This window comes from Muntiacus reevesi, chromosome 3 (assembly GCF_963930625.1).
Source record: "Muntiacus reevesi chromosome 3, mMunRee1.1, whole genome shotgun sequence".
Taxonomy (NCBI): Eukaryota; Metazoa; Chordata; class Mammalia; order Artiodactyla; family Cervidae; genus Muntiacus; species Muntiacus reevesi.
This window is the reverse complement of record NC_089251.1, coordinates 113406107-113433249: the sequence shown is the minus strand read 5'-3', so window position 1 is coordinate 113433249 and position 27143 is coordinate 113406107. Positions and strand designations below refer to the sequence as shown.

At 55.1% G+C, this 27143-nt stretch overlaps 1 protein-coding gene across 2 annotated transcripts in view; it reads right to left on the bottom strand.

Annotated features, from left to right (window-relative positions):
- PTPRU (protein tyrosine phosphatase receptor type U) overlaps nt 1-25697 on the bottom strand; it is an 88805-nt gene extending 63108 nt beyond the window's left edge. For both annotated transcript variants that reach the window (XM_065930243.1, XM_065930242.1), the window contains exons 1-7: nt 25507-25697; nt 7268-7399; nt 4026-4297; nt 3414-3495; nt 3193-3308; nt 2502-2676; nt 1579-1872 (exon numbers count right to left, since the gene is read on the bottom strand). In XM_065930243.1, coding sequence (XP_065786315.1) covers nt 1579-1872; nt 2502-2676; nt 3193-3308; nt 3414-3495; nt 4026-4297; nt 7268-7399; nt 25507-25579 — 1144 coding nt within the window. In that variant the 5' untranslated portion in view covers nt 25580-25697. The remainder of the gene's footprint in view (nt 1-1578; nt 1873-2501; nt 2677-3192; nt 3309-3413; nt 3496-4025; nt 4298-7267; nt 7400-25506) is intronic.
- Nucleotides 25698-27143: the final 1446 nt, after the last annotated feature.

Sequence of the window (27143 nt, the reverse complement as noted above, 5' to 3'; positions counted from 1 at the left end):
CAACTCTGTGAATATACTAAAAACCACTGAATTATACACTCTAAAGAGGAAATTCCACGAGATGTGATTATATCTCAATAAAGCTATTACCAAATTAAAAAGGCAATTCAAAAGGGACATGTCCGGAGGTCTGGTGATTAAGAATCTGACTTCCAATGCAGGAGATGTAGGTTTGATCTCTTGTCTGGGAAGATCCCACATTCTGCTGGGCAACTAAGCCCAATCGCCACAACTACCGAGCCTGTGCACCACAAGAGACACCACCACCATGAGAAACCCTTGCACAGCAACTAGAGATTATCCCTGCTTGCAGCAATTAGAGAAAGACCGTGTGCAACAACGAAGACCCAGTGCAGCCAAAAAGAAATAAACACACGTAAATAAAGTAAATAGACACATGTAAATAAAGTAAATAAATACATGTAAATAAAGTAAATAAATACATGTATTACCAAAGAAAAACAAAAAAGGTTATATACTGTGTATATACATATAATGTATGATTTTATCATATATATAACATTTTTTTTAGAAATGAAGAATAGATTAGCAGTTCCCAGGGAGTTGGAGTGGAGGGACAGCAATGATACAAAAGAGCAAATCAAAGGATCTTTAAGTCGATTGAACTGTTTGTATCTTTTGACTGTGGTGGTAGATACACAAACCAACACTAAAATAAACTATATAGAACTAGATACACACACATACACACAAATGAGGACAAATGAAACTGGGTGAGTCTGAATAAGGTCTGTGGATTTTGTCAATGTCAGTATCTTGAGAGTAATATTACACTACAGTTTTGCAAAATGTTACCATTGCAGGAAATAGGGTAAAGTGAAAAGGAAAATCTCTTGTATTTTTCCTTATAACCACATATGAATCTTTTATATGGCAATAAAAATTCAACAACAACCACAAAAATGCTGAAATCACAGAGTAAGAAAATCGCTTGGTTCTCAGTCTCTCTTCTGATTAAACAAAAAAGTCTCCTCTGGTGCAGGTGTGCCATTGCTCATAACAGATGCTTTACCCTTTTAAACAAGAAAAAGCAGACCTCAGGCTTAAATGCCCAGATGAGAGAATCCAGCTAGAATTTAATAACACACTTTTAGTTTATGCTGTTTAGTTGTTTATTTTATCTAGATGATACAGTGTAGAATTAAGAACACAGATTCTGAAGCCAGCCAGTCAAGAGTTCCAATCCCTTACTGCTCTGCTACTTACTAGCTGTGTGATTTTGAACCAGTCACTTAACATCTCTATTCATGATGATCTGTACAGAGGTTACAGATTTTGCACCTCATCTGTAAAATGGGTACGACAAGAGTCCCTAGATCATGGGGGTGTTCTGAGTTTTAAATATGACACACACATGTGTCCTTCACAGAGTAAAGTGTTAGCTATAATCCTTTTCTTTACCATAACTGGGATGGAGCGAAAATCGTAAAGGTTCAGAAAGTTTGAGAGGCACAGAGGGAGGCCATACTACTGCTCAGAATGTGCCCTTCCCCCCTCGGTTGCCCTGAGTCCGTACCTGGGTATCCGGAGGAGGGAGTGAAGCCAGCAAGCACCCACCTGCACACTTGGTGCGGCTGACGAGGGGCGGCCCGGGTCGGCCGGTGCCACCGTCACCCGGGCGCGTGAGCAGCACGCTGATCTCGTACTCCGTGTCGGGGTCGAGGTGCCACAGCTTGTAGGTCTGCAGGCTGACGGCGTGCACCTCGGCCCACGGGCCGCGCGCCATGCGGTACTCAATCTCCTTTCGGACGATTGGCCCGTCGCCGATGATGGAGTTGGTGTTGAGCTGAATGATGAGGTAGGTGGGACCGGCGCGCAGCAGCTGCGGGGGTGCAATGGGGGTAGGGGGCTCTGCAAGGAGATGGGGGAAAGACGGAGCCAGGCGGACGCCGCTATGAATCCCTGGCTCCCAGCTCCTCATCCTGCAACACCCAAAACCCCCAGAGCCTTCCTGGTCCCGCACCCCCACCCCCGCTCCCGCCCCAGGCCCCTCATGCAGCTCCCCAAGTCCTCGACTAGACTGCCTCTTCTCACTAAATCCCCAGGCCCTAAGAGACGCCGAACTCCAAAAGCTGACCTTGCCCCTCACCTCTCAGCCTACACCTTCTCCCTCACTCCCTTCCACATCCCAAAGTCCTCGCCTCTAAGGGCTGAACGCTTGTCGGTTCGGGTCAACCCTGAGAGGCCAACAGCCCGATCCCGCCTCGCCCGGGGTCACCCCTTGACCCAGTCCCCACGCGGGCCCACCTCTCAGAGGGATCTCCTCCCGACCCTGACCTTCAGTTAGGACCCGATCTCCCAGGAGATGACGTCCCCTCCGAGAGCCCCGCCGGGGAGGTCAGAGCACACCCGAAGTCGGACTCAGCCTTTCCTGCGCGTCCATGGGCCACGCCCCATCGACGAGACTCCGCCCCCAGGTGGAAGCCACGCCCACTCCACCTTCGCCCGTCCCGCCCCTCGGAGGCCGACCGCTCGCTCACCCTTGACGATCAGCTCCGCGAAGTTGGAGACGCCGGCTCCACGCGGGGCCTGGGACACGCAGCGGTACAGGTCCTGATCCTCGCGGCTCACGGCGACCAGCGGGAAGGTGGCCATGAAGCGCCGGTGGCTGATGTGCCGCACGCCGGCGGCGGGCAGCAGGGCCCCACTCTGTCGCTGAGCCGGGAGAGGGGCCAGTGGATCGGGCGCACCAGGGAAGAAGGGTTTCCATTTGACCCGGGCGAGCGGGGTGGTAAACTGTCCCGGCCCCATTTCGCCATCCCTAAACTACCCAGGGAGGCCTGGCGTGCTGCGGTTCATGGGGTCGCAAAGAGTCGAACACGACTGAGTGGATGAACTGAACTGAACTGAACTGAACTAAAACTACCCAGGGCCAGGTGGGATTCCTGGAACCAGCCCTGCCCCAAGAAGGGGTGGGGCCGATTAAGGAAATGTGGTTGCTCTGCCTTGGTGGCGGGGTGTGGTTGGGTGGGGGGGACTCCTGGAGCCGTGCTCTGATGTCGGGGTAAGGGGCACCCAAAAGCACAGAGCCTAGGATGAGCCAGGATGCATGTGTTTGGGTGCTGGAGAAGGATGGAAGGCCTCAGCACTCCGCAAGGGAGCTTGAACTTTTCTAAGAAGCTGGCCAAAGTCCCCCCCGCCCCCGACCCGGCACCCCCCACCCCCGCTCACCTGCAGAAGGAAACGCTCGGCCTCCGCTGCTCGGCCCGCCGCCATACACTGGAAGGAGGCGTTCTGGCCCGCGTTGACCTCCACGTCGCCCAGGCGGGAGAAATGCGGGGCCTTTGCTGCCGAAATGGAGCCCTGGCGTGAGCTGGGCCAGCGCCCCCATGTCGGCAGGAGCCGCAGCCGCCCGCACCCCTCACCCTGTACCCCACGGGGCCAGGACTCACCGCAGGGGTAGCTGAGAAGCAGGATGTCATCTAGACCCATGTAGCCCCTGCGGTCTGGGGAGATGAGGGCCTCAAACAGCACCTGGGGGAGGCGGGAGGGTTCCTGTCATCTGACATCTCTCCAGCTCTGCCTGGGGAGGTGCCCACAAGAGCCCCCTTTCAAGCTCTGCTCCAGCCCCATCCTCCCCAAGTAGAGGTCAGCCCCATCTGACAATTACCCTCCATACCAAGCAAGCTGATTGTGGCAGAGGGTGTCAGCACGCAGAGCTAACAAGGTCAAGGCCAGAGGTTCCATCCAATCCCGGATGGATGTTACCTTCAAGCCACAAAACTTGGCAGCCAAGACAGGGTTTCCAAGTCAGCACTATTCCAGCTCACCCCTTCCCTAGCGACAAACTATCACTGTTAACGATGACCTCTGATGCTGAACCTAGACTGAACCATTACTGAAGAACCACAGACTGGCCACTGACCTTGACCACAGACAGACTCCTGACGTTGAACACTGACTCACTCCAACCTCGGCCACTTGCTTACCCTGACCTCACACTGACACCCCACTCTACCCACACCCCCCAATCACAGACTAACCGCAGACAGAACCCAGCCCACCTGATATTCATTAGGCCAGAAGGTGCTGACAGCCAGTTCAGCCTGGTGCCACTGTCGGCCATGGGATCCAGTCATATTCCAGACAGCACTGCCCAGGGGACCCCCATTGACACGCACGTAGATGCCCAAGGTGCCCGGGCTGTGCCCATCCCGGCTATACAGGAAGTAGCTGAACTGCACACAGTGGGTATCATTCTCACTCAGGCTCTGGAAGATGACATGGGCCCGCTGGCCTGGAGCATGCTGGGAAGCGTTGACCACCAAGTAGGAGCCTGGAAAGAGAGGAGGAAGAGGCAGGCGCTGAGAACGTAGGGGAGGACCAGGGTCAGAGGGCCACAGAGGAGGAGGCAGAAACAAAGGACTTCATCTATAGTCAGGGGGCCCGAGTTCTGGTCCCAGCTCTGACTCATGGAATAAGTCCCTCCATTTCCCTGCATCCCTTTCCCAAAGGAAAGGCTTGCAGCAGCAAAAAAACACACAGATCTGGCTTTGCCAAAATCCTTTATTGCTCCTCGCATCACCCCTTATGACCTCCGTCCAAGCTCGTGTTGGTCCATGTCTTTTCCCACCTACTGAGCTGTCCTGAGAGGCAGGGACAGTCATCTCAGGAGTCAAGAGTCTGGCACGTGACAGGCCCTCAAAGTCTATCTCTTCTGAAGCTCCCCCCACTCCCCACCGCGTTGCTCTGCGGATGTCTCTCCTGGCACCTGGATCATTAATAAAGTGTGTATCACTCTCCCCACGAGCCTGTGATACCTCGGGGCTCCACTGTGTCGCCAGCACAGGTCTGCACGCTGAACAAACACACAGAACAGAGACTGAATAAAAGGACTCTAACTTCCCTCCGGGCCCCCATCCCCCTGAATCTAAATTCCTAGGATACAATTCTCTTGTTTTCAAACCTGGAGAAAGGCAGTCCTGTCCCTTCCCCAGAGATCCAGGCTGCGCACTGGGAGCAGGGGAGAGGGGTGGAGGGGGAAAAGGGAGCTGGACTCCTCCAGATCTGGCTGAGGGATTATGGCCTCCCTCCTGTGGGGAGAAGGCCCCGGCAGCTGCCAAGAGGGTGCCCGAAACCACGCAGGGCTGCCTCTTCCCAGGCTTGGCCACCGGCCAACACAAGCTCATTCAGATCCCAAACCACAAGGCTCCCTGCTCCGGGAGGGCTCTCCAGCGACTCAGCTGGAGGGAATCGCATTCATCTGTAGGAGCCAGAAGCCTGTGAAGAAGACAGCTCCTGCATCAGTCCTGGTGGGGTCGTAAACAAAACTCCAGATCCCCATCCCCACCCAGGAAGGGATGCATCCCAGCCCCCAGCAGTCTCTCTTGGCCCACGCCTCCATCCTCTCTCCTCTCCCTGTGAGCAGCTGTGTGTGCGGCTCTCTCCCCCTTTCAATCTGACACTTTGTTCTTGCCTCTTCCTCCTGCTCCCTCTGCCTCTTTCTCTTCTTTCCTCTAGTTTTTTCTCACTCTGCATCCTTCCCGCTTCTCTCATCAACTCCCTTCATCCCCATTGCCCCACCCTCTCCTCTCTCCTGCTCTCTGACTGCGAGGGTGAATATCCCCTCCTCCCTTCTCTCTCCACCTCCATCTCCCTTCCCTAAAATGTGAGCACCAAACACAGCAGAGACTCCATCCATCTGGCTCACCACTGCATCCCCAGGATCCAGCCCGAGGCTCGTACTGCATATGAAATTTCTCATCCCCTTTTCTCACTGGGTCTGTCTCTGGTGGTGTAGGGGAGAGAGAGAAGAAGCAGAGCCTACCCAGGGTGGTCAGGACTGTAAGTGATGAACTCAAACCAGCCACCTTGGAACCTGAAGGCTAACCCATCTCAGGCCAAGACTGGGCCCTGCGGATACGGAGTCAGCCCACTCAGCATCCCTGCCGTGGTGGGCACCTTGACAGCTCACTGTCACCCAGCTCAGACTTTGACATCTGCCAGGACAGAAGTCAAACAAGGAGCTAAGAGTCCTGTGAAGGCAGAGATAAATGTCCCATGGTGGGCAGAGTGTGAGCAAATGCACAGAAGCGGGGAGGCACCGGAGGCCTCCAGGAGACGAGGCCAGGGGTAGGAGGCCAGGCTGCAGAGGCCATGTCGTGGAGGGCCTCCCTCCTGTTGGCTTCAAGTCCTGGCCCCACAGTGAGATCCTTTGCTGTCCCTCCCCATGCACTCTTGACAGCAGATGCCATCCTGGCCATACTGTGAGCTGAGCAACAAAGGCCCTGGCCTCTTATTGGGACAGGGCCAAGGGGAGGGGACTCAGCTATCCAGTTCTGGGTTCCCTCAGCAAGCCCATTTGGTTCTCCTACTATGCTATGTCCTCCGATCTAGCCTTTATCAGTAATAAAGGTGACAATCCAGCCTCCATCCATCTTATCCTCTTCTTAATCCCCAGTTGATTCTTTACCCAATGACAAGGGGTGGATCTTAGTAGTTGGGCCCCTCAAATATCTCCAACAATTGTTTCTAAGCATTCACTGAACCCTTACATGCCACCCCCACATTATGTATATTACAACACTATAAAATGGATTATTCTGTGCTCCACTTTGCATTTAAGGAAATGGAAGCTCAGAGAAGTTAAGTGACTTGCCAGAAACTACACAACTGGTAAAGTGATGAAGCCAGGATGGGAACCAGGCTTCACGACTCAGTGCACTCGAGGCCGTCATCAGGGTAGAAGGCCAGGACAAGGATCTATGCAATTAGTCTCTTGACTCCCAGCCCGGTGTTCATGACGCCAAATGCTCCGCATCCTGAAATAGGGACTGGGCAAGGCAGAAGCTGGGAAAGACCTCAGGCTCACAGGAAGAAAGGGGCAGAGGAAGGAAAGTTTTACACACATCCAGCCCCCGGGGAGACGGCTCTGTCAGCATCTTGACGTCCTGGGAGACCAGGATTTAGTCACAGGGAGAAGGGAGCCTCCCTGAAGGTGGAGGATTTAGGAAGACTTGGCACGAGTAAGGAGGATCCTGAGCTAAGCTGCCCCAGGAATAACGAGAGGTGGGCTTTATCTTACAGTTTACAAGGGTCTTTGAGGACTTGAAAACCTGCGCCCATTTTACAGGTAAAACTACCTGAGGCACACGACTGGTCTGAGTCCATAGAGCTCCACATTCACAGTGTCACGTGTGCCACTACAGAGCAGATGAGGCCCAGAGAGGTTAAGCAATGGACCCCGGGTAACACAGCATGGTCCCAGAAGGAGACGAAGGAGGAATGGTGCTGAGGGTAGGCTCACCATGGGGCAGGTCCGCAGGCGCCCGGGTGCCGGGGTGGATCCGCACCTGCTCCCACTGGAAGTCGTCGTGCTGGGCCTGGCTGTACTCGCAAGGCACCGCTGGGTCACTCGTCTCCTCGAAGGTGCAGCCGGCTGTGAGGGCAGGGCCTGCTTAGCCCAGGCTGGAGTGGAGGTGCTGGCCCGAAGGGTTCCTGGGGCTACCCTCCAGGTGCCCCCAAGGTCCCCTCCCACCCAGGCCCACCCTCCTCCTCTCCGCCTCCTCAAGCCCTCCCCCGACTGCTCCCTCCAACAAAATGCTCCCTCCCCCACCCTCTCCCCCCACCAAGGCCCTCTTTCCATTGTCTCCTCCCCATGCCAAGACCTCCCACATTGCCCACTCCCTTCAACAGTCCCCAAAGCCCTATGGCTCAACCACCCATTAAAGACCCTCTTCAGCAAAAGCTAGTTGTTATTACTCTGTGTGTTTGTCACTCAATCAGGTCACATGGCTACAGTCCACCCAGGTTCCTCTGTCCATGAGATTCTCCAGGCAAGAATACTGCAGTGGCTGCTATTCCCTTCTCCAGGGGGGATCTTCCCTACTCAGGGACTGAACCCAGATCTCCTGCATTGCAGGCAGTCTTTACCATCTGAGCCTCCAGGGAAGCATGTTATCATGTACTGTGCTTAGTTGCATTCCTGTCTGATTCTTTGTGACCCCATGGACTGCAGCCCGCCAGGCTCCTCTGTCCAGGTGGATTTTCCAGGCAAGAATACTGGAGTCGGTTTCCATACCCCCCTCCAGGGGATCTTTTCAATCCAGGGATTGAACCCAGGTCTCCCGCATTGCAGGTGATTCTTTACCATCTGAACCACGAGGGAAGCCCATTATCATTATTACTATCCATTAAAGTCTCACGACAACTCGTGAGATCAGAACTAGAATTATCCCCATTTTATAGATAAGGAAACTGAGGCCCAAAAAGGCTGAGTGACTTCTTTAAGGTCAATCGGCAGGTCAGTGACAGAGGCGGAGTTTGAACCAAGATCTCCTGACTGCTGGTCAGTGTTCTATCACCAGCCGCTGCATCTTTGCAGAGAGGACAGACAGTGGGCCCCAGGACTGGCAGAATCGATTGCCCTAAGCCAGCCTTGATGGCATCTCCTTAAAAATAACAACAACAACTGATCACGTGACTTACAACAAGCCCAGCACAATGCTAAATGCTCTGAGTGTGGAGTCCCATTTAGGCCTCGGCTTCTGAGTAGTTACCACTACTGTGTTACTGCTACTTGATGAATGAGCTCAAGGGATGCACACCACCCAAAGTCACCCAACTGAGGTCCCTGACTGCAGGAACATGGCAGGCAAAAACACTGTCATGTGAGGTTCAGGCACCCATGACCATAGGAAGCAAATTCCCAAGATTGTGAGCCACTATGCACAGTTTAAATAAGGAGAAGGGGAGGCAGGAAGAGGGGACCAAAAGGGATGCTAGCCCTTCAGTTGGTAATGAGGTCCATGTATCTTAGCTGGCTGATCAAAGCCCCGAGGTGGACCTAATACACCTGAGAACATCACTGGTTCAGGAAGTAACTGGTGCCTGCACTCTCCCCTCAGCTGGTGCAGCAGCAAAGAATCCACCTGCCTATGCAGGATGATACAAGAAACTGGGGTTTCATCCCTGGGTCGGGACGATCCCCTGGAGGAGGAAATGGCAACCCACTCCAGTATTCTTGCCTGAAGAATCCCACGGACAGAGGGGCCTGGTGGGCTACAGTCCATGCGGTTACAAAGAGCTGGACATGACTGAGCACACATCACCAACACTACCATGGGTAGACTTAGGCATCTGAGACCCAGGAAAACGCCTGGATGAGCGGCCAGGAAGCAGACACAAATCATGCCAGGCCCTGTCCTGGGTACCTGCCAGTCACTAGTACTTCTCCCCACTTGACAGATGAAGCGACTGAGGTTCCGAGGGGTGAAGAGATTTGTCCACAGTATAAGGTGGTAGATAACCAAGTGGGCTTTGGCATCAGACAGACTTGGGATTGAATCTTGACTCTGCAATGTGCTGGTCCTGTGACCATGACCATTTCTCATCCTCAGTTTCCCCATCCACGTGGGTGCTTGTTGAAGATTCAACACCGGGGTCCACTTAGCACGATACCCGGCACATGCAAGCACTCAGAAGACCGGAGCTCTGTACCTGAGCCACCTGAGTAACAGAAGCAGAATCTGAGTCCATGGAGCTCAGAGGCCGAAGTCCACTTTCCCCACCAGGAAAGCCTTCACTCTGAGAAGGAGCAAATATGAGCTACTTCCCAGCCTCAAGGAGAGGAGGGATGAGAAGCAGAGAGTAACAGGGAGTGCGTGCCACGTGCCAGGCACAGCAGTGGGCAGCTGCACACACGGCTGGTGACCTGACCTTCAGGAGGCTCTGCTGTTCCCTCTGCAGCAGGGACCTCTCCAGGCTGTCTGAGACCACGTGAAGCAGCATCTTGAGCTGACCTGCACAGCCAGGCACACACAGGCTCACCGCTGTTGAGGGGGGAGTCTCCCTTTCCTCTTCACAGACCCCATCAGAGTGTAAAATAAAGGGGACATGAGGCTGGTACAGAGTGGATGGGACAAAATAATAGAAGCCTCACTTCAGAGCTGGGGCGGGACCTTGGCTGAGCACTTTGCCTCTCTGTGTGAAGAACTCTGGTCAGCATGTACCCTGTAGCCTATGGAAGGTAGGTTTTAACCCCATCTGTGCTGGGGAGGCCTTGGCTCTCCCCGTAGAAAATGATCCATAGCACAGCACACAGAGAGAACATGACCAGTAGAGATGGTCAGGGAGGACTTCCTGGAGGGGGAGACAGCTGGAGGAGGAGACAGGAGACTCAGCTCATCTACCCTGAGCTGAGTCTGTGCCTGAGGGTTTTAGCCAAGGCCTCCCTGAGCCAGATGAATTGCCATAAAGGGGGCCCCAGAATCTAGAGTGCTGCTTTTCCCAGGATCTGGGAAAGTAACAAGGCAGCTGTCCCAGACGTGTCACCCGTGGCCCTAGGGCGAGCCTGAGAATGCCAGCCCCTTTGCTTCCTCCCATCCACTCTAAGCCAGGCCAGGCCACGTGAGCTGTCAGGACTCCCAGACTAAGTGACCTGGTCAGAGGGACCCCCAGACTGTCTGACCTTAGCCAGGGTAACCTTCAGACTGCCTGACCCAGGTCAGTGACACCCAAACAGACAGACCTGAGGCAAGGGCCCCATCCAGATGACCACCAGACCATCTGACTTCGACCAGACTGACTGCCTGACCTCAGACCAGCCGACCACGGCCAGAGTGACCCCTGACTGCTATCAAGCAACTCCAACAGTTGACCCACCAGGCTGACTGACCCCAGCTGACTGTCACCACCCAGAGCATCCCCTTCCAGCGGCAGAAGGATTCCTCTCCCTGTCCCGTGTCCATCCCCAGTCCTGAGTTTCTGGGCCAGGCCCACTGCAGCCATCATCCTTAGAGGGTAACAAACTTGGGGCCAGGCTCTCCGAGGAGAGCCCCACCCTGACCTGGTCCCCAGCTCACCCTGGGATGGGAACAGTCTGCCCTCCCAGATCCTGGCGAAAGCCCCCATCACCTCCAGTCTGGATGGCTCAGGAGCTAAGAGTACCAAAGCCAGGCCCCCAATTCTGCTAGAGACCCAACTCCTGCTGGGGGCCCCCAGCCCAGAGGGAAGAAAATAGATCAGACTTTGCATCGACAGCAAGACCAGTCAGGAAATCCCTCTCGGCTCCATCGACCCAGACTGGGGCCCGGACATGCACACACACATCAACGCCACCACAGGAGGGCTGCCCCCACCACCAGGACCGGCCGTGCTGCTGTCACGCGAGTGTCTGCTCCTCGGCTCTTGGTCTCGTCACAACAAAAATTTGGAGTGACGGACACTGAAGCCCCCTCGGCGGGTCGCAGCTCTCGGAGGACAGACCGTGTTATGGCTCTTAAATAAATCAGTGTTATAGCTCTATTTATTTAGATAATAGCAGGAAAATCCATCTTCGAGGCGAGGGCACGTCGATCCAAAGACGCGAAGAGAAGAGTGCCCCATCTCGCGCACACGCGAGAGAAGGCGGCTTTGGCTCCTCTTTTTATATGTTTCTCTGTCCCTGGGCCTGTTCTATGCAAATTGGGCTTAGGCAGGAGCGTTGTTTGTTTTACCTGAGGTTCTCACTCCGGTCCTCGGACCTTCCTTTGTTCTATTTTCGCCGCTTTCCCCTTCCAGGCCTTTTAGCCGCTGCCATTTTGGACTCCTTTTCCCTATTCTAACTACCTAACACTACTATCCCTCAAAGTAACTCGCAAGGTAGGTACTATGATTACTCCTATTTTACAGATGGACGTCAAGGCACAGGGAGGAGGAGGTGGCTTGCCCCAGGCCACATCTTAAGTCTGAGAAGCTGGGATTTAAGCCATCTATCTTCATTCAAGAAGACTGGCCACATGTGCCAATTCAGTTCCATTCACAGGGCGTTCATTCACCGAGAATATAAAGCAGGCCCCGGTTGGCACCAGTGAAGGCACGAGGATGGTTAAGACTCGGCTCTGCCTCCAAGGACTTCCTAATCAGAGTGGAGGTGAGGGAATGAGGCAAAACAGAGAAGAGGCCACGGCGGCGGGGACGGTCGGCGGGGGGGGGGTGGTCGGGGGAGGAAGGCAGGTGCAGGGGGGTGGTTTCCTGGAGGTGGGCACATGAGCAGAGCCTGGAAGGATGGGAGTCACTGTGGCCAGCAGAGATGGAGAGGGGCATTTGAGGCAAAGGGCCCAGCAGCAGCAAAGGAAGGTAGTGGGTAACATGTTCATCTGGGACACAGAGAGGAACCCAGACTGGCCAAAGCAATGGGAGATGAGACTGGTGGGCAGGAGGCTGAGGCCAGATCTAGGAGAGCCAAGTGCCAGAGTGAGAGGTCTGGCCTCGTTCTGAGTGGGGAAGACACAATTCATATTGGAGCAGAGAAGCTCCTGGATTCTGATGAGACAGTGTGATACATCCTATCAGACAGCGGTCCTCAGCCTTTTTGGGACCAGGGACCAGTTTGGTGGAAGACAATTTTTCTAGACAGGGCGGGAGGGTGGGAGCGGCAATGGTTTTGAAATGATTCAAGTACATTACATTTATTGTGTACTTTATTTCTATTATTATTACATCAGCTCCACCTCAGACCATCAGGCACTAGATCCTGGAGGTTGGAGACACCTGCTATAAGCCATGAGGAAGGCAGGGGGCTTCTCCAGAGGGCATTATAGGGTCAGAAGTGGGATAAGTCAACAAGGGGTCTGGAGCCAGATGTCAGAGACCGGTGAGGAAGGGACCTCAAGTTCCCATCCTGGACACAAACAGCACAGTTCCAAGCCCACCAGCAGAGATGCACAATGCGCACGCGCGCTCACGCACACATACACACACATACACACACACACACATGCTCAAATGCTCACACTCTCTTCCCCCAGCCTCATCCATGCCTTGGGGACAGAGTCTCAGCTGGGGCCGGGAGAAAACCAGACCCCTCTGTGCGTACAGCATCTCTGCCAGGGCCTCCCTGAGAGGTGGGCTGAATCAACCCAGGACCCCCAACAGCTCCCCCAGCCTCAGCTCAAACTGGCCCAGCTACATTCCTCAGCTAATCTCCCCAATCTGGCAGGCGGTTGCTCAGGCAACCGTCAGCCACAATTTGGGAAGGGAGGATGATGGTTTATCCACATCCGGCTGGGCTCTGGATGGGGTGATGTAAGGGGCAAAGCAACCTCTGCAAGAGGAATCAGAGTGTAGGAGGGGGTCTCCACCCCTCCATATGCATGTATTTCCATGTACAGACTTGTGTGTGTGTGTGTGTGTGCAGGCACACACGTGTACATAGCGGTGAGAGTGTGTGATGGCCTGGTACTGACTTGTGAGCACTCGACTGGGAGGCAGGAGGCCTGGATCTAATTCCCGCTGAGCCTCTAACTCCCTGTGTGACCTTGGGCAGGTGGCTTGCCCTCTCTGAAGCCCCACTTGCTCACCTATGAAATGAGAATGAACATCTAGGTGAGTTCTAAGGCTGTTCCATCTCTAGAATTCTGATGCCAGTTGTGTGAGCATGCATGTGGGCAAGAATAACTTGAGGGCAGAGAGATGCTACAGGGGACAGGTGTGTGAGGCGGAGCACGGGTCTCAAAGTGTGAGTCTCCCAGGCAGTGTGCTGTGAAGTTGTGGGTATGTAGGCACTTGTTTACTTGCAGAGATATAGGGGTACAGTCGGCAGCAAGTGTGTACCTAAGGGGAGGTGAGCGTACGCGGTGGGTAGAGGCGAACGGTGCATGTGTGTGCATGTGCGCCTGTGCGTGTGGGCACCACAAACATGGAAGCACCAGACTTCCTCCCCACCAGACAGGCAATGGCGCTCTGTGCCAACTACGGCTGCCAGCCAGCATCAGTGTTTTCCAAAGACCCTAGGTAAACAGAGTCTGTTTGCAATGAGATTTTTGTTCCCTTTGGTTTGTCAATAGAACATTCAGTTCCCAAGGGATGGCCCCAGGAGAAACAAAACTCCTCCCGACGGATTTCAACTGTAGGGGTTGGCCTCATACCCTACCCCTGGCATAGCCCCAACCCGGCCTGGGGAACTCAGATACAGCCCCAAGGATGACACTGGTTCATGCCATCATCTGAAGCCACCCCCCCTTTCTGGGTAGCCCAACACAACCCTAGAACCAACACAGACTCACCCTTGGACATTCTTGCCCAACCTAGCCCCATCCCATGTTCTCCATCCCAACAATAGCTCCATCTCAGGCCTGTCTAACCTCCACCTCCTCCCTTCTTGAGGTCTCTTTTGCCTTTGAACACCATCCCCAAGCCCTGTGCACAGTAGAATACCAACCAAGGCTGGACTTACTGACTGCACCATCCCAGCCGGTTGCTTTTTCTCTAATTTATTTTTAATTGAAGGATAACTGCTTTATAAAGTTGTGTTGCTTTCTGCTGTACCACAACATGAATCAGTCATAAGTATACATATTAACACATCCCTCCCTCTTGAATCTGCCTCCCCCCACCATCCCACCCCTCTAGGTCATCACAGAGCACCAGGCTGAGCTCCCTGTGTTATAAAGCAACTTCCCACTAGCTATCAATTTTACACATGGTGATTTATATATTTCAGTGCTACTCTCTCAGTTCATCCCACCCGCTCCTTCCTCTACTAAGTCCACAAGTCCACCCTCTACATCTGTCTCTATTCCTGCCCTGAGGATAGGTTCGTCAGTACCATTATTCTAGATTCCTTATATATACATTAATATAAGATATTTATTTTTCTCTTTCTGACTTACTTCACTCTGCATAACAGGCTCTAGATTCATCCACCCCAGTTCAACTGACTCAAATTTGTTCCTTTTTATAGCTGATTAATATCTCATTGGAAAAGACCCTGGGAATGATTGAACGCAGGAGGAGAAGGGGATGACAGAGGATGAGATGGTTGGATGATATCACTGACTCAATGGACATGAGCTTCAGCAAGCTCCGGGAGTTGGTGATGGACAGGGAAGCCTGGCATGCTGCAGTACATGGGATCGCAGAGCCGGACATGACTGAGCGATTGAACTGAATATTCCATTTTATATAAATATCAAAACTTCTTCTGATCCTGACCAACCTCACCCAGACTCAAAGACCATGACTCCAGTCCAGAAACCTGGCCCAGCCCACTTCACTGCTCTCCTGGCCCAGATCAACACAGCCAGACCTCAGCTAGGGCTCCCTGGTGCCGCTCTCCAGAGCCCTAAATAATTGGTGACTGATTAATCAAGGGCAGGGCTGGCAGCAATATGCCCACTTTCTAATCACACAGCATCCAGCAGAGCTGCAACCAAGAAGATTACCCAGGGCCAGGACACAGGGTGAGAAAGCTGAGCTTTACCCCCTACGGAGCCAATACAGAACCCAACGGTGCCAGCATCCTTCCATCTCTACTGAGAAGAGAAGGAAGTCAGCTATAGCAGAGGAAACTTCGGCTAGACCTACTCCCCAACTCCTGAGTCAAAAGCACAGCAAGCCCCGAAATTAACAGCAGGGCTGTCATATTGTTAATGTAAGGGGAAGAAATGAAACTAAAAGACGCTTGCTCCTTGGAAGAAAAGCTATGACCAACCTAGACAGCATATTAAAAAGCAGAGACATTACTTTGCCAACAAAGTTCTGTCTAGTCAAGGCTATGGTTTTTCTAGTAGTCATGTATGGATGTGAGAGTTGGACTATAAAGAAAGCTGAGCACTGAAGAACTGATGCTTTTGAACTATGATGTTGGAGAAGACTTTTGAGAGTCCCTTAGACTGCAAGGAGATCCAACCAGTCCATCCTAAAGGAAATCAGTTCTGAATATTCATTGGAAGGACTGATGCTGAAGCTGAAACTCCAATACTTTGGCCACCTGATGTGAACTGATTCACTGGAAAAGACTTTGATGCTGGGAAAGATTGAAGGCAGGAGGAGAAGGGGATGACAGAGGATGAGATAGTTGGATAGCATCACCAACTCAATAGACATGAGTTTGAGTAAGCTCCGGGAGCTGGTGATGGACAGGGAAGCCTAGCTGCAGTCGATGGGGTCGCAAACAGTCAGACACAACTGAGCGACTGAACTGAACTGAAGGGGAAGACATGGGGCAAGGTTGGACTCCAGAGGCAAAGGGCTGAAGGGAGGGCTGTTCTGTGCAGAGGTTCAGTAGGCAAAGAGTCCATGGACTCCGGTAGTGCAGACACCCTGTGTCACAGAAAACCACAGTGCAGTCCAGTGCTTAAGACCCCACCCTTCCCATGCAGGGGATGTGGGTTTGATCCCTGGTCAGAGAACTAAGACCCCACATGCCACGTGGCGTGGCCAAAATATTTTAAAATAATTTTTTTTAAGTGCAGAGTAGAGAGGCAGAGGGCTGTGCATGAATGAACACGTGCAGTGCAAAGACGTGGATTGCTAATGGTCCCATGGAGAGAGAGGACTGCGTGACCCCAGTGTGGGTGTTGGGCTGCAGGGCAGCAGTTCCACGCTGCGCCAAGGCGGAATGCAGTTACACAGGGCATGGGGGCAGAGCCAGGGTGCACAGGCCTCACACGGCACCAGACACAGCACGCAGGACTGGCCGGTGCCGTGACGCAGTGGAGAGGTGCCCCATCCATCGTGCCCAGGACCCAGAGCTGCTCGGAGGTACGGTGCACCAGTGAGTCACTTAGGGTTACACTGGGCTGGCATTGGGCCCCAAGGGATAGGTGTATAGAAGAACACCAAGGGGGTCTGCCTAAGCTTCATTAGGCTTGGCACATAACAGGCGGTTCATAAATTCTCACCCAAAGGATGTCTAGAGGAGGCAGGCTTAACACAGAGAGATTTGGCAAAGAGAAGGACATTGTGCAGTGCAGAAGGAAGTGCTGGGTACTCCACACAGTCCCAAGGAGCACAGAAAGTGTAGACTCGAGAGCAGGACGAGAAAGTGGCACCGAAATGGAATGTCGTGAAGACACCGGATGGAACAGGGAATTCGGTGCAAACGCTCTGGATCTTGAAACCCAGTAGAGCGCCCGAACAGGTGACCAGGTACAGTGCAAGGCAGAGGCCCAGGGCAGTGAAGGCGTGCAGGGCACAAATGCATCACCCGGTGCTTGCAAAGGTAATGCAGGTAAAAACCCACACCAGTCCAGAGCCCAGCAACGTGGCCTCGAGCTGCAGTTTCACTCCCAACTTCAGGCAGCATGCAGTGGGAGTCAGAAGAAACCTGCAGTGAAGCCGCTTGAAGCAAAGACGTTGCTGCTCATCTGGGGCTGCCTACAGAACCCCGGGAAGGACAGCGGCTGACACCTCAGTGGCTCTACAGGGAAAGGCCGAAATAACACAGGGGCGGCTTTAGAGCAGCAGTGAGGCAGGGTGCAGGGCCGGCCCAGGAGAAGGCGCAGCGCAGTGAAGCAACGGGACAGACGTGCCGTGCTGGCACGGGATGCTGTCCCGGGACAGCAGGACGGGGGACCGCAGACAGGCTGTTCCCGCCCATCCCCGATGCAGTACAGATGCCCACGGCGACCAGGCAACACCTACAGAGGCCACGTGACGCAGAGGCAGTGTCGTGGTAGCGCGCCATCTGTTGGCACAGTCCAGGGATGTGTGGCCAGGGACCATGCCCGATTCCAGGAGAGGCCACAAGCCTGACACTCACTGTCGCCCGACAGTCATGCAGCACAGGGAGACACAGAAGAGAGCCGCAGAGACACAAAAGGCAGCGCGACGACAGCACACAGCCCAGCGGGACCCTGCAGATGGAGCAAACAGACACGCACGCAAGTCCACACAGTCCATGCAGCACGGAAACTCACAGAGTGCAGCCACGCAGCGTAGGGCTGAGATGCGGAGCCATGCATGGATGAAATATAGTGGCCTAGCCCTGAGGAGATGGGTCCAGGAGCCCCAGAGAGCACACAGCCAGAGCAGTCCAGGGCTGTGATGCAGGGCAGTTCTTAGCGTGGGGTCAAGAGGTGGCACATGCCTCCCATGATGATCTGGACAGCAGGGGAGCCCAGACCCCAGAAAACCCTTCCGTCTACAGCTCTGCCAGGCTGGGTTGGCCACCCTACGGGTTGGGGGCTGAGACCCCATCCACCCTGCGGGCTTCCCCCTCTCTCATCTCCCATCCCCAGCATCTTCCACCCCACTGACTCTCCAAGGGCACAGGATGAAGCCACCACCACTCACGGGGCGGGCAGCCAGAACTGAGCACACGGTCCAGGTATTTCTATCTGAGCAGGGCCCCAGCTCGCTGGCAGGCAAACAATGAATTCAGATTCTGCTGAAAAGCTTTTGGACAATTAAAGCACATCCCCTGGCCCCCAGCCCGGGGCTGGGCAGTGCGGGGCAGGGGAAGAGAGAGACAGAGAGGGACACCTATTGGATTAGGCCCTGGCACCGGGTGGGTGGGAAGTGGGATGAACAGGGAGGGAAGCGGGCGAGAGGCTTCCCAGACCCAGTGAACCTGGATCCTCCCTCCAGCTGCCCCGCCACCATCCCCCCTCCCAAGCCTGGATTTCATCAGAAGCCAAAAACAAGCTTTTCTGAGCACATAGGATGCTGTTCCACACACACACACACACTTAATAACAGTTTAGCACACCCAGGGCTTACCACATGCCAGAACCTGTTCTAAACTATATACGTACGTGTATAAAAGACATCCTCACCGCAGTCCCATGCAGTATGTTCCATTATCATCTCTCCTCTCACAGATGAGAACACTAAAGGGTCAGAGAGGTCAAGCAACTTGCCCAAGGGATACGTGGCTAGCAGTGGGAGAGCCAGGATCAGAACCTAGATGGTGTGGTTCCTAAGCCACACTTCACCACTACACTCTAGGTACACACACACACACGCAGAAACACCCACATGCACACATCCAGAGCAATGCATGGCCCACCCTCTCAGATGAGACCCCCCCATCCTGTCCAAAGAGGTTTCTCATACTTTCCAGTTGTCACCTTTTGTCCCTCAGCTGTCCCACTTCCCCTTCTAGCCATCCCCCATCTATTCCCCCACCCTCAGCTGTCCCCCCAACACCACCTGTCCCCTCATTCCCAGCTGTCCCTATCCCCCCGATATAGCTTTATTGCAGGTTATCTCCCATCCCCCCTCATGGTTCCCCACCCCAAGCTGTCATTCCATCCCTGGCTGTGATCTTGCCCATCAAACATCTCAACACGCCTTCCCAATTTCCCTCTCCCAATCCTTCCTCCCCTCCCATATGCGTGCATGTGTGCGTGCTCAGCAGTTTCAGTCATGTCCAACTCTTTGCAACCCTATGGACTGTAGCCTGCCAGGCTCCTCTGTCCATGGGATTCTCCAGGCAAGAATACTGGAGTGGGTTGCCATGCTCCTCTCCAGGGGATCTTGCTGACCCAGGGACAGAACCCACATCTTCTGTGTCTTCTGCATCGCAGGCGGATTCTTCACCACTGACCCAGCCCTTCCTCCCAGCCTAGTGGGCAAGGAGATGGGAAAGGCTGCAGCCCACTGAATCATGTGCACTGTGGGAGAAACCTGGTCAACCGTGCCGGAAAGGGTCTGAGAAGGCTTCCCTGGGGAAGTGACATCAGAGCTGAACTCTGAAAGCTGAGCAAGAAGGCAGGCTTCCAGGAACTGAGGCAGGTGGGAAGGGCATTCTTGGCAGAAGGCACAGCATGTGCAAAGGAAGAGAGGTGTGAAAGGGCCTGGTGGGTTCTGGGATCAACACTGGCCTGGTGAGCCTGGAGCCAAAGGCGGACAGGGCGGAGCGGGGTCAGGGGAGGAGAGGTATAAACACAAAGCCGTCACGGAGAGCAGGGACTGGGTCGTACGGGGTCTTCTCTGCCATCTCAGGCTTTGGTCCCTGGGCGCTCGAGAGCCTTCAGCTTAGAGCAAGGGAGTGTCAGCATCCTATGTCTGCCTGAGAGGCCATTCAGATCCCAGGATGGTAGAAGCAGGCAGACGACAGAACGGAGACCAACGCGGGGGCCGCTACAATGGTCCAAGCATGGAATGAAGGGGCTGCAGAGAAGGGGATGTGGATTCGGAAAAGCCTTCTTCAGTGGCCACAAAGTGACAGTCCGTCCACTTGGTGAGGTGTCCAGGCCTCACTAAAGATGCTGTAGGCCTTGAACCTCTAGACCAACAATGTACATGGAGTTTTTTGCTGTGATGGAGATGCTCTTGACCAATACACAACCTGACCAATACAATAGTTACTAGCAAGAGGCGACTCTTGAGGACTCAAAATCTGGGGGTGAGACTGAGGGACTGAATGTTCATTTAAATTAAAATCTAATAGCCAGGGACTTGCCCGCTGGCTCAGTGGTTGAGAATCTGCCTTCCGATGCAGAGAATGTGGGTTCAATCCCTGCTTGGGGAATTAAGATTTCACATGCCCTGGAGCAACTAGAGAAATCAGCACCAGGCAACTAGAGAGAAGCCCGCAAGCCGCGATGAAGAGTCCATGCACCAAAACAAAGACCCAGTGTAGACAAAAAATAAGCAAATCAACAGCCACCTGCGAAGAAGCAGTCACCAAACCGGAGAGTGCAGGTAGAGAACGTTCCCACCATTTGATAAAGTTCTAGTGACCATCCATTGAGAAGCAGAACCGCAGGGGCTTCCTCCAGAGGGCCCTGGCACTGGGGGCTGTCTGAAGATCAGGAGGTCGGCCCCCTGGAAGGCAGCATCACAGGCTGGGTGGGCACAGGCCCAGGCCCTGGTCCACAACAGGGCACAACCACACGGACCCTGCCCACCCAAACACGCACACCCCTTTCCTGGAGATGCAGACACCTAAATATACTCCTAGACACACTGACCACAGGGTACCCTACAGCCAAGCCCACCAACACCTAGATACTCCAACACAGGCGCACCCCATTGCTGGATACATAGATACCCCAGACCCAGACACGCGGGCACCCACACCCAGGCATCTGGGCAGCCCCGCAGCCAGGCACAAGGCAGCTACAGTCCCCCACACCCATTAACCTGAGGACTCCCAGTCACCGGGGTACACCCACCTCCGATCCAGAGACACTGGGATATTCTTATGTTGACACACCCTGATCCTTCCTCCTGGGACACCCACGCCCAGATCCTGAGACGTCACCCACCCAAACAGCTCTGCACCCAAACTCCAGGGATCTGACACATGGATACCCGGACACCCAGCATCAGGCTCCCCAGGATCAGAGCAGCTGGTCGCCTCCCGACTCGGAATTCAGATCCTGCCACACAGGGTGACCAGATGGCCAGACCCCCTGAGAAGCCACACATACGTCTTGTGCCCCAGGCTATGATCATACAATCACAGCCACACACAAATACAAATACACACACACACACACTCTGACTGTCCAGATGTCAGGGTGACACCCACACACACCTCCCCCAGCCCCCGCCCAAACCCCACCTGCAGGGTCACCACGGGGAGCAGCACTCCCCAATTCCTGGGTTCAGGGGCAGCCAGGACAGAGGCTGAGAGGAGGACAGAGGATTGAGGGAACACCCGCCCTCCCCCCACAGGGCCCTCCCCCTCCTCCCCAGACCGACGCTCAGTGACGGTTGGGACTCTGAGGCGTCTCACCAACTGCCGAGCCTCCAGGACAAAGAGCTGAGACAGGAGTGACAACAGACCCTGCTAGCCGCTGGGGGGCAAGGGTGATTGTGGGAGAGGGGGTGGCGGACAGCGGCGGGGGGCGGGGGGCTGCCCGGCAGAGAGATGAACTCTCCAACTCCCAGTTCCCAGATGACACGCTCTGTGCGGCCTTATCATACAACACCATCCCCCCCAGCAGAATTTTCCAGATTCCTGGAGGGAAACCTATTTCTTCAATCTCTACTTTCAGTGGAGTTGGTGCGCCCCCATCTGGCATCTCCAGCTCAGAACTTGACCCCCTGGACATCACTCATTCTTTCCTGCCTGGTGTATTTACTCATCAGGAGTAGGCCAGGCCTTGAACCTAGCAGTTAAGATCCAAAAATGAGCTAAATACCCAGTCCCTATCCCCACAGAGCTCAAGGTCTCTAAGGGAGAAAGGACCAATAAACTGTAATTACAATAATTACAGTGCTACGAAAAATCCAATCAACCCCCTCCTCCCTTCTTGGACTAGAAGAGGGAGGAACCAAGGAAGGCTTCAGAGAGGAGGTGATGTCTAAGCTAAAACCTGAAGGAGGAGCAGGAATTCACTCAATGAGGAGGTGGAGTTAGAGAGTTCTGGGGAGAAAATACAGCTTGTCCAAAGGCCCAGAGAGAAGATGGAGGGCAATGGGCATTTAGTGGGTATTGGGAGGTGGGTTAAACTGGTCAGAGCATAGGATGGAAGGCAAAGAGCACAAAGCTGATGGGACTGGACAGGCAGGCAGGGGTCAGAGCAGGCAAGAGGACCTGGGGAAGAGACTTAACTGGGAGGTAATGGTGAGCTTTCAAAAGGTTTCAAACCAGGCTTTCAAATGTGTTTTAGGAAGATCCCTGACACTATGGAGGGAAGGGTGAAGGAAGAGGCTGGAGCCTGCCTGCACATGCAAGATGGGTAAGGATGGAGAGAAGGGGACAGATGAGAGAGATCCTGAGACAGCATAAGGGTCGGGTGCATCAGGATGCAGGAGAACAACTTGGAGGAGGGAAGGGTTTTGAAAGAAAAAGGAGGGCACGAGGCTGCCCCAACAACCCTAGCTAGCCCAGTCCTGCGTGACCAGCCACCCCCCACCCTGGTCTGGCTTAGCTGATGAAAGCATGGCAGGACGGCGGCACTCCTGGAAGCAGGGCATCCACCCTGGATTTTCCCTGGCACCGGAGCCGCCCAGGAGCTCAGTACCCCCCACTGTGGCCACTCTCACGTCTTCCTGCTGAGTCCCTCCCCCAACCCAGGGAGAAGGGCCAGATGCCCAGACAAGCCTTTATTGCCCAACCTGAAACCACTGGGCAGCCTCTCCCTCATTCCTGCTGTCCACAGCGCCAGCAACCAAAAGGACAAAATGAGCTAGAACGCAATGGAATAAATTACTGCCAGATTTGCATGGCTCAGAGACATCACCACCCACCCTTTGGAGGGAGGGGGGACTCAGGAGGCCCTTTCAGGGAGCTGGGCTGACTCAAACCAGTTCGGGGACGCGGGGAGATCATACCCCTTCTACTCAGGGCTTCTGAATGAAGCTCAACAGTAATAGCTACAGGTGTCAGGAACTGTGGAAGAGACATGACTTGCCCAAGGACATGAGGATAGCAAGTGGCAGAGGCAAATTTGAACCCAGGTCCCCCTGGCTGCAAATCACAGCCTCTGAGGCTCTGTAGCCATCCTCAAAACCGTCTTTTGTTCCTTGACACTCACAGACAGGCTTACTTTGCAATCTACCAAGTACCATACACCTTTATCATGAAGCCCGTGGGACAGAGCAGAAAACCGGGGCCCAGGAATGGAAGCAACTGGCTCAAGATCTCAGTCCTCAACCTCAGCCGTGGACAGTCCCCCCTGTTAGAAGGGGCGGGGGGGGGGCACATCTGAGGGTTCTCAGAATCAAGGTGATGGAGGTAAAGATGGGAAAGCATGTAATACCCTCGGTTTGATCTCAGAGTGGGGGAGGGGGCAAAGTCGCTGCAGGACAGGGGTAAGGGTTGGGGGAAGATAAGGAGGGAGGTCGCCTTAGGGGTCCTCTCTGGCGCTCAGGTGTCAAAGCTAAAGCTGTGCGCGATGGCCTGGGGTCGCAGGGTCCGGCTGACCTTAGAGTCAGTGGCGGGAGAGGCCGCGGGCACTCTGGGAGCTCCGCCCGAGAGGCCGGAGGGGGCGGCAGGGCAGCAAATGCGATCCGGAGAGGCCAGTTCTCGGAGACCGGCGGCCTAAAGGAGGCTCCCTGGGGCCGAGGTGGCTCTGCCTGTGTCTCGGCTCGGAAACCCGTCTGGGGCGTCTCCCCGTTACTCGGGCGCCCCGGGTACCAGACAGGAGCCGCCCAACCAGAGGGGGCGGGGATGCTGAGGCCCACCCCCGCCCCAGAAAGGCCATCAGACGCAACTCCGCAGGAGAGGGCCCCCAGTGTGGCATCCCAGGCCTCCGGGTAGGATCGGGGGTGGGGGAGGCGGGGACAGACACATGAACACACACAGCCGCCGCCGACACACGGTCCACAGCACATACGGATATACAGCCACAGCTCTGGATACACACATTCAGAAACGCGATCACACGTACAACTTCACACACAGACACACACACACAACACACCTCCGAAAGACTCCACTCTCCGAAACACACTCAGAGAGACAGCGCGGTCACACGGCACCCAGAAGCACCGAGACACACGCTCACACGCGTACACTCACACCCCGCCGTCCCCGCCAGCGGGGAGGCCGCACAAAGTTGCGGAGTCGACGGAGGGGGGTGTCCCAGGAGACCCCGGCGTCCGCGGCGCCTCCCGCGCGCAACCAGAGGGGGCGCCGTCCGGCCGCCCAGAGTCAGGCCCGGCCCACCCGGACGCACCCCCCACGCCGCCCCGCCGCCTGGGTGCAGCCGCGGCCGGGTCCCCGCACGATCGCCCGGCCGCACGGCCCTCCCCTCCCGCCGGCCCCGGCGCGCCCCGCGGCCGCCCCCACCCCGCGCTGGGCCCTCCGGGCCCCGGCCCCGGCGCCCCGCAGACCCGGCGCCGTCTCGGATCCGCCACCAGCCAGCGCCGCGCTGAACTTGCGAAACAACAAACAGCCCGACATGTCGGAGTCGGCGGCCGCCGGGCCCCCATCCCTCGCTGCCAAGCCTCAGGCCCGGCCCGACCGGGGAGGCAACGGGGCGCCGCCAGGACAACTTGTTCCGGGGCCCGCGCGCCCCACGCGCACACCCGAGGGACACACACACAACACAACCTGCACCGCCCCCTCGGGCGGCCCCGGCCCGGGGCACACACTCAGCCGTGGCCCAGGCGCGGACCACACTCGCAACATTCCTGGACACGCAGCCAGCTTGCACGAACACACTCACATCCGCTCCAGACACGCTCCTACACACGCATTCCCGGCACACTCGGCATTCGCTGGGACCCACGCAGCCCCCGGCGGAGCACACCACCGGCCCCAGACACACGTACACATCGCGCACACGGCGCGCGGACACACTCGTTCCGGATCCGTTCCCACGCCTTCACACACGTACACGGATCTCACAAGCACACACATCGCACACGCGTCCTCTGCTCCACACGCGGGCAGAATCCACAGAGCACTCTTCGCCACACGCAGAACACAAAACACAGAAGCCATTCTCGGACACACAAGAAACAGCACTCCGGGCTAGGGCACACACAGATGCCCACAAACGCAACACATCAGCCGAGGCAACTCCTGCCACACAACCGAACTCGGATGGACACACAACAGACATAAAATCCTACTTGGCCCCACACACACACTACACAGAGGCAGACACGACACTCGGCGCACACCCCATGCCTTGATGCACACAACATTCACCCCAACACACTCGTGGACACACAGCACACACAGCACCTTTTCTTGCACATCCCTCAGGACACATTCGCAGGCACACAACCCCCTGAGCACACGATCAACACTCTAGACACACCGGGAGCAAGCTCGCCACGTCCGGTCACCCAACACTCCCACTTTCTTTGGAGATACGCCACCGGCAGCCGGGGCTCGGCGGGGCAAACTGGGTCCGACCGACGCGCACTTACCTGCCGGAGTCTCGGTCTCGGGTGCGCAGAGCTGGAAGGTGAGCGCCAGGACGAGAGCCTGGGCGCGGGCCATGGTGCGCCGCCGCCTGCCCCGGGGCCCGGCGCGGGGGGGGCGCCGCCGCCGCCGCCGCCGGAGCCCGAGCCGAGCCCACGGCGAGCCAGAGCCGGAGCGAAGCGGCGCGGCGCCGAGCGGGACTGGCGCCGAGTCCAGAGCGGGAGCCCAAGCAAGCGGGGCGCTGACGTCAGGCTCGGCGGCGCGTTCCTCGGTCTCGAGGCGCCCCCTACTGGCAGCCGCGCGCGCCCCTGCCCAGTCCGGTCGCCCGCGGCCCTGACGCGCCCCGCCCCCACTCCCGGACCCCTGCCTGGCGGTCCCGGGCGGGGCCTGGCTTCCCACCCGCCTCTGAACCCACCCGGCACCGACATTCTTAGGAGAGCAGATCCACTCCTCTTCTCATTGCTCGTGCCTCGCTCGCACACAGCTCTCCGGGACAGAGACCCAGGGACACAGAGCCTCTCGGTCCAACCCAATGCTAGAATCCCCTCTACCTCGATCCCTTTCAGTGCGCATCCATATTTATCTCCAAGGACAGGGAGCTCATCCCCTACCAAGGGTAAGCGATGGGGTCTTGGAAACGCTAGCTTTTAGAGCTGTTCGTAGTATTCCTTTCAGTTCAGTTCACTTCAGTCGCTGAGTCGTGTCCAACTCTTTGCAAGCCCATTGGACTGAGGCACGCCAGACCTCCCTGTCCATCACCAACTCCCGGAATTTACTCAGACTCATGTCCAGTGAGTCGGTGATGCCACCAACCATTTCATCACCCTCTGTCTTCCCCTTCTCCTCCCGTCTTCAATCTTTCTTTTTTTTTTTTTCCGCCTTCAATCTTTCTCAGCATCAGAATGTTTTCCAATGAATCAGTTCTTCGCATCAGGTGGCCAAAGTATTGGAGTTTCAGCTTCAGCATCAGTCCCTCCAATGAATATTTAGGATTGATTTCCTTCAGGATGGACTGGTTGGATCTCCTTGCAGTCCAAGGGACTCTCAAGAGTCTTCTCCAGCACCACAGTTCAAAAGCATCAATTCTTCAGTGCTCAGCTTTCTTTATAGTCCAACTCTCACATCCATACATGACTACTGGAAAAACCACAGCTTTGACTAGATGGACTTTTGTTGGCCTTTATCATCCTTTTAATGTCCATGGGGTCTGTAGTGATGTCTCCCCCCTTTCATTTCTGATATTAGTAATGTGTCCTTTCTCTTCTTTTCCTAGTCTGGCTAGAGACTTATCAATTTATTAATCTTTTCAAAGAAGCAGCTTTTGGTTTGGTTGATTTTTCTCTATTGATTTCCTATTTTTCATTTCACTGATTTCAGCTCTAATTTTTATTATTTTCCTGCTTCCCTGGCATTCGATTTGCTCTTCTGTTTCTAGTTTCTTAAGACAGAAGTTTAGATGATTAACTGCAGATCTTTTTCCTTTTCTCATAGATGCATTCAGTGCTATAAATTTCCCTCTATGCACTGCTTACCCAGCATCCCACAAATTTTGATAAGTTGTGTTTTCATTTTCATTTAGTTTTCATTTATTAATATGTCAAAAAATTTAAATTCCTCTTGAGATTTCTTTGACCCATGTGTT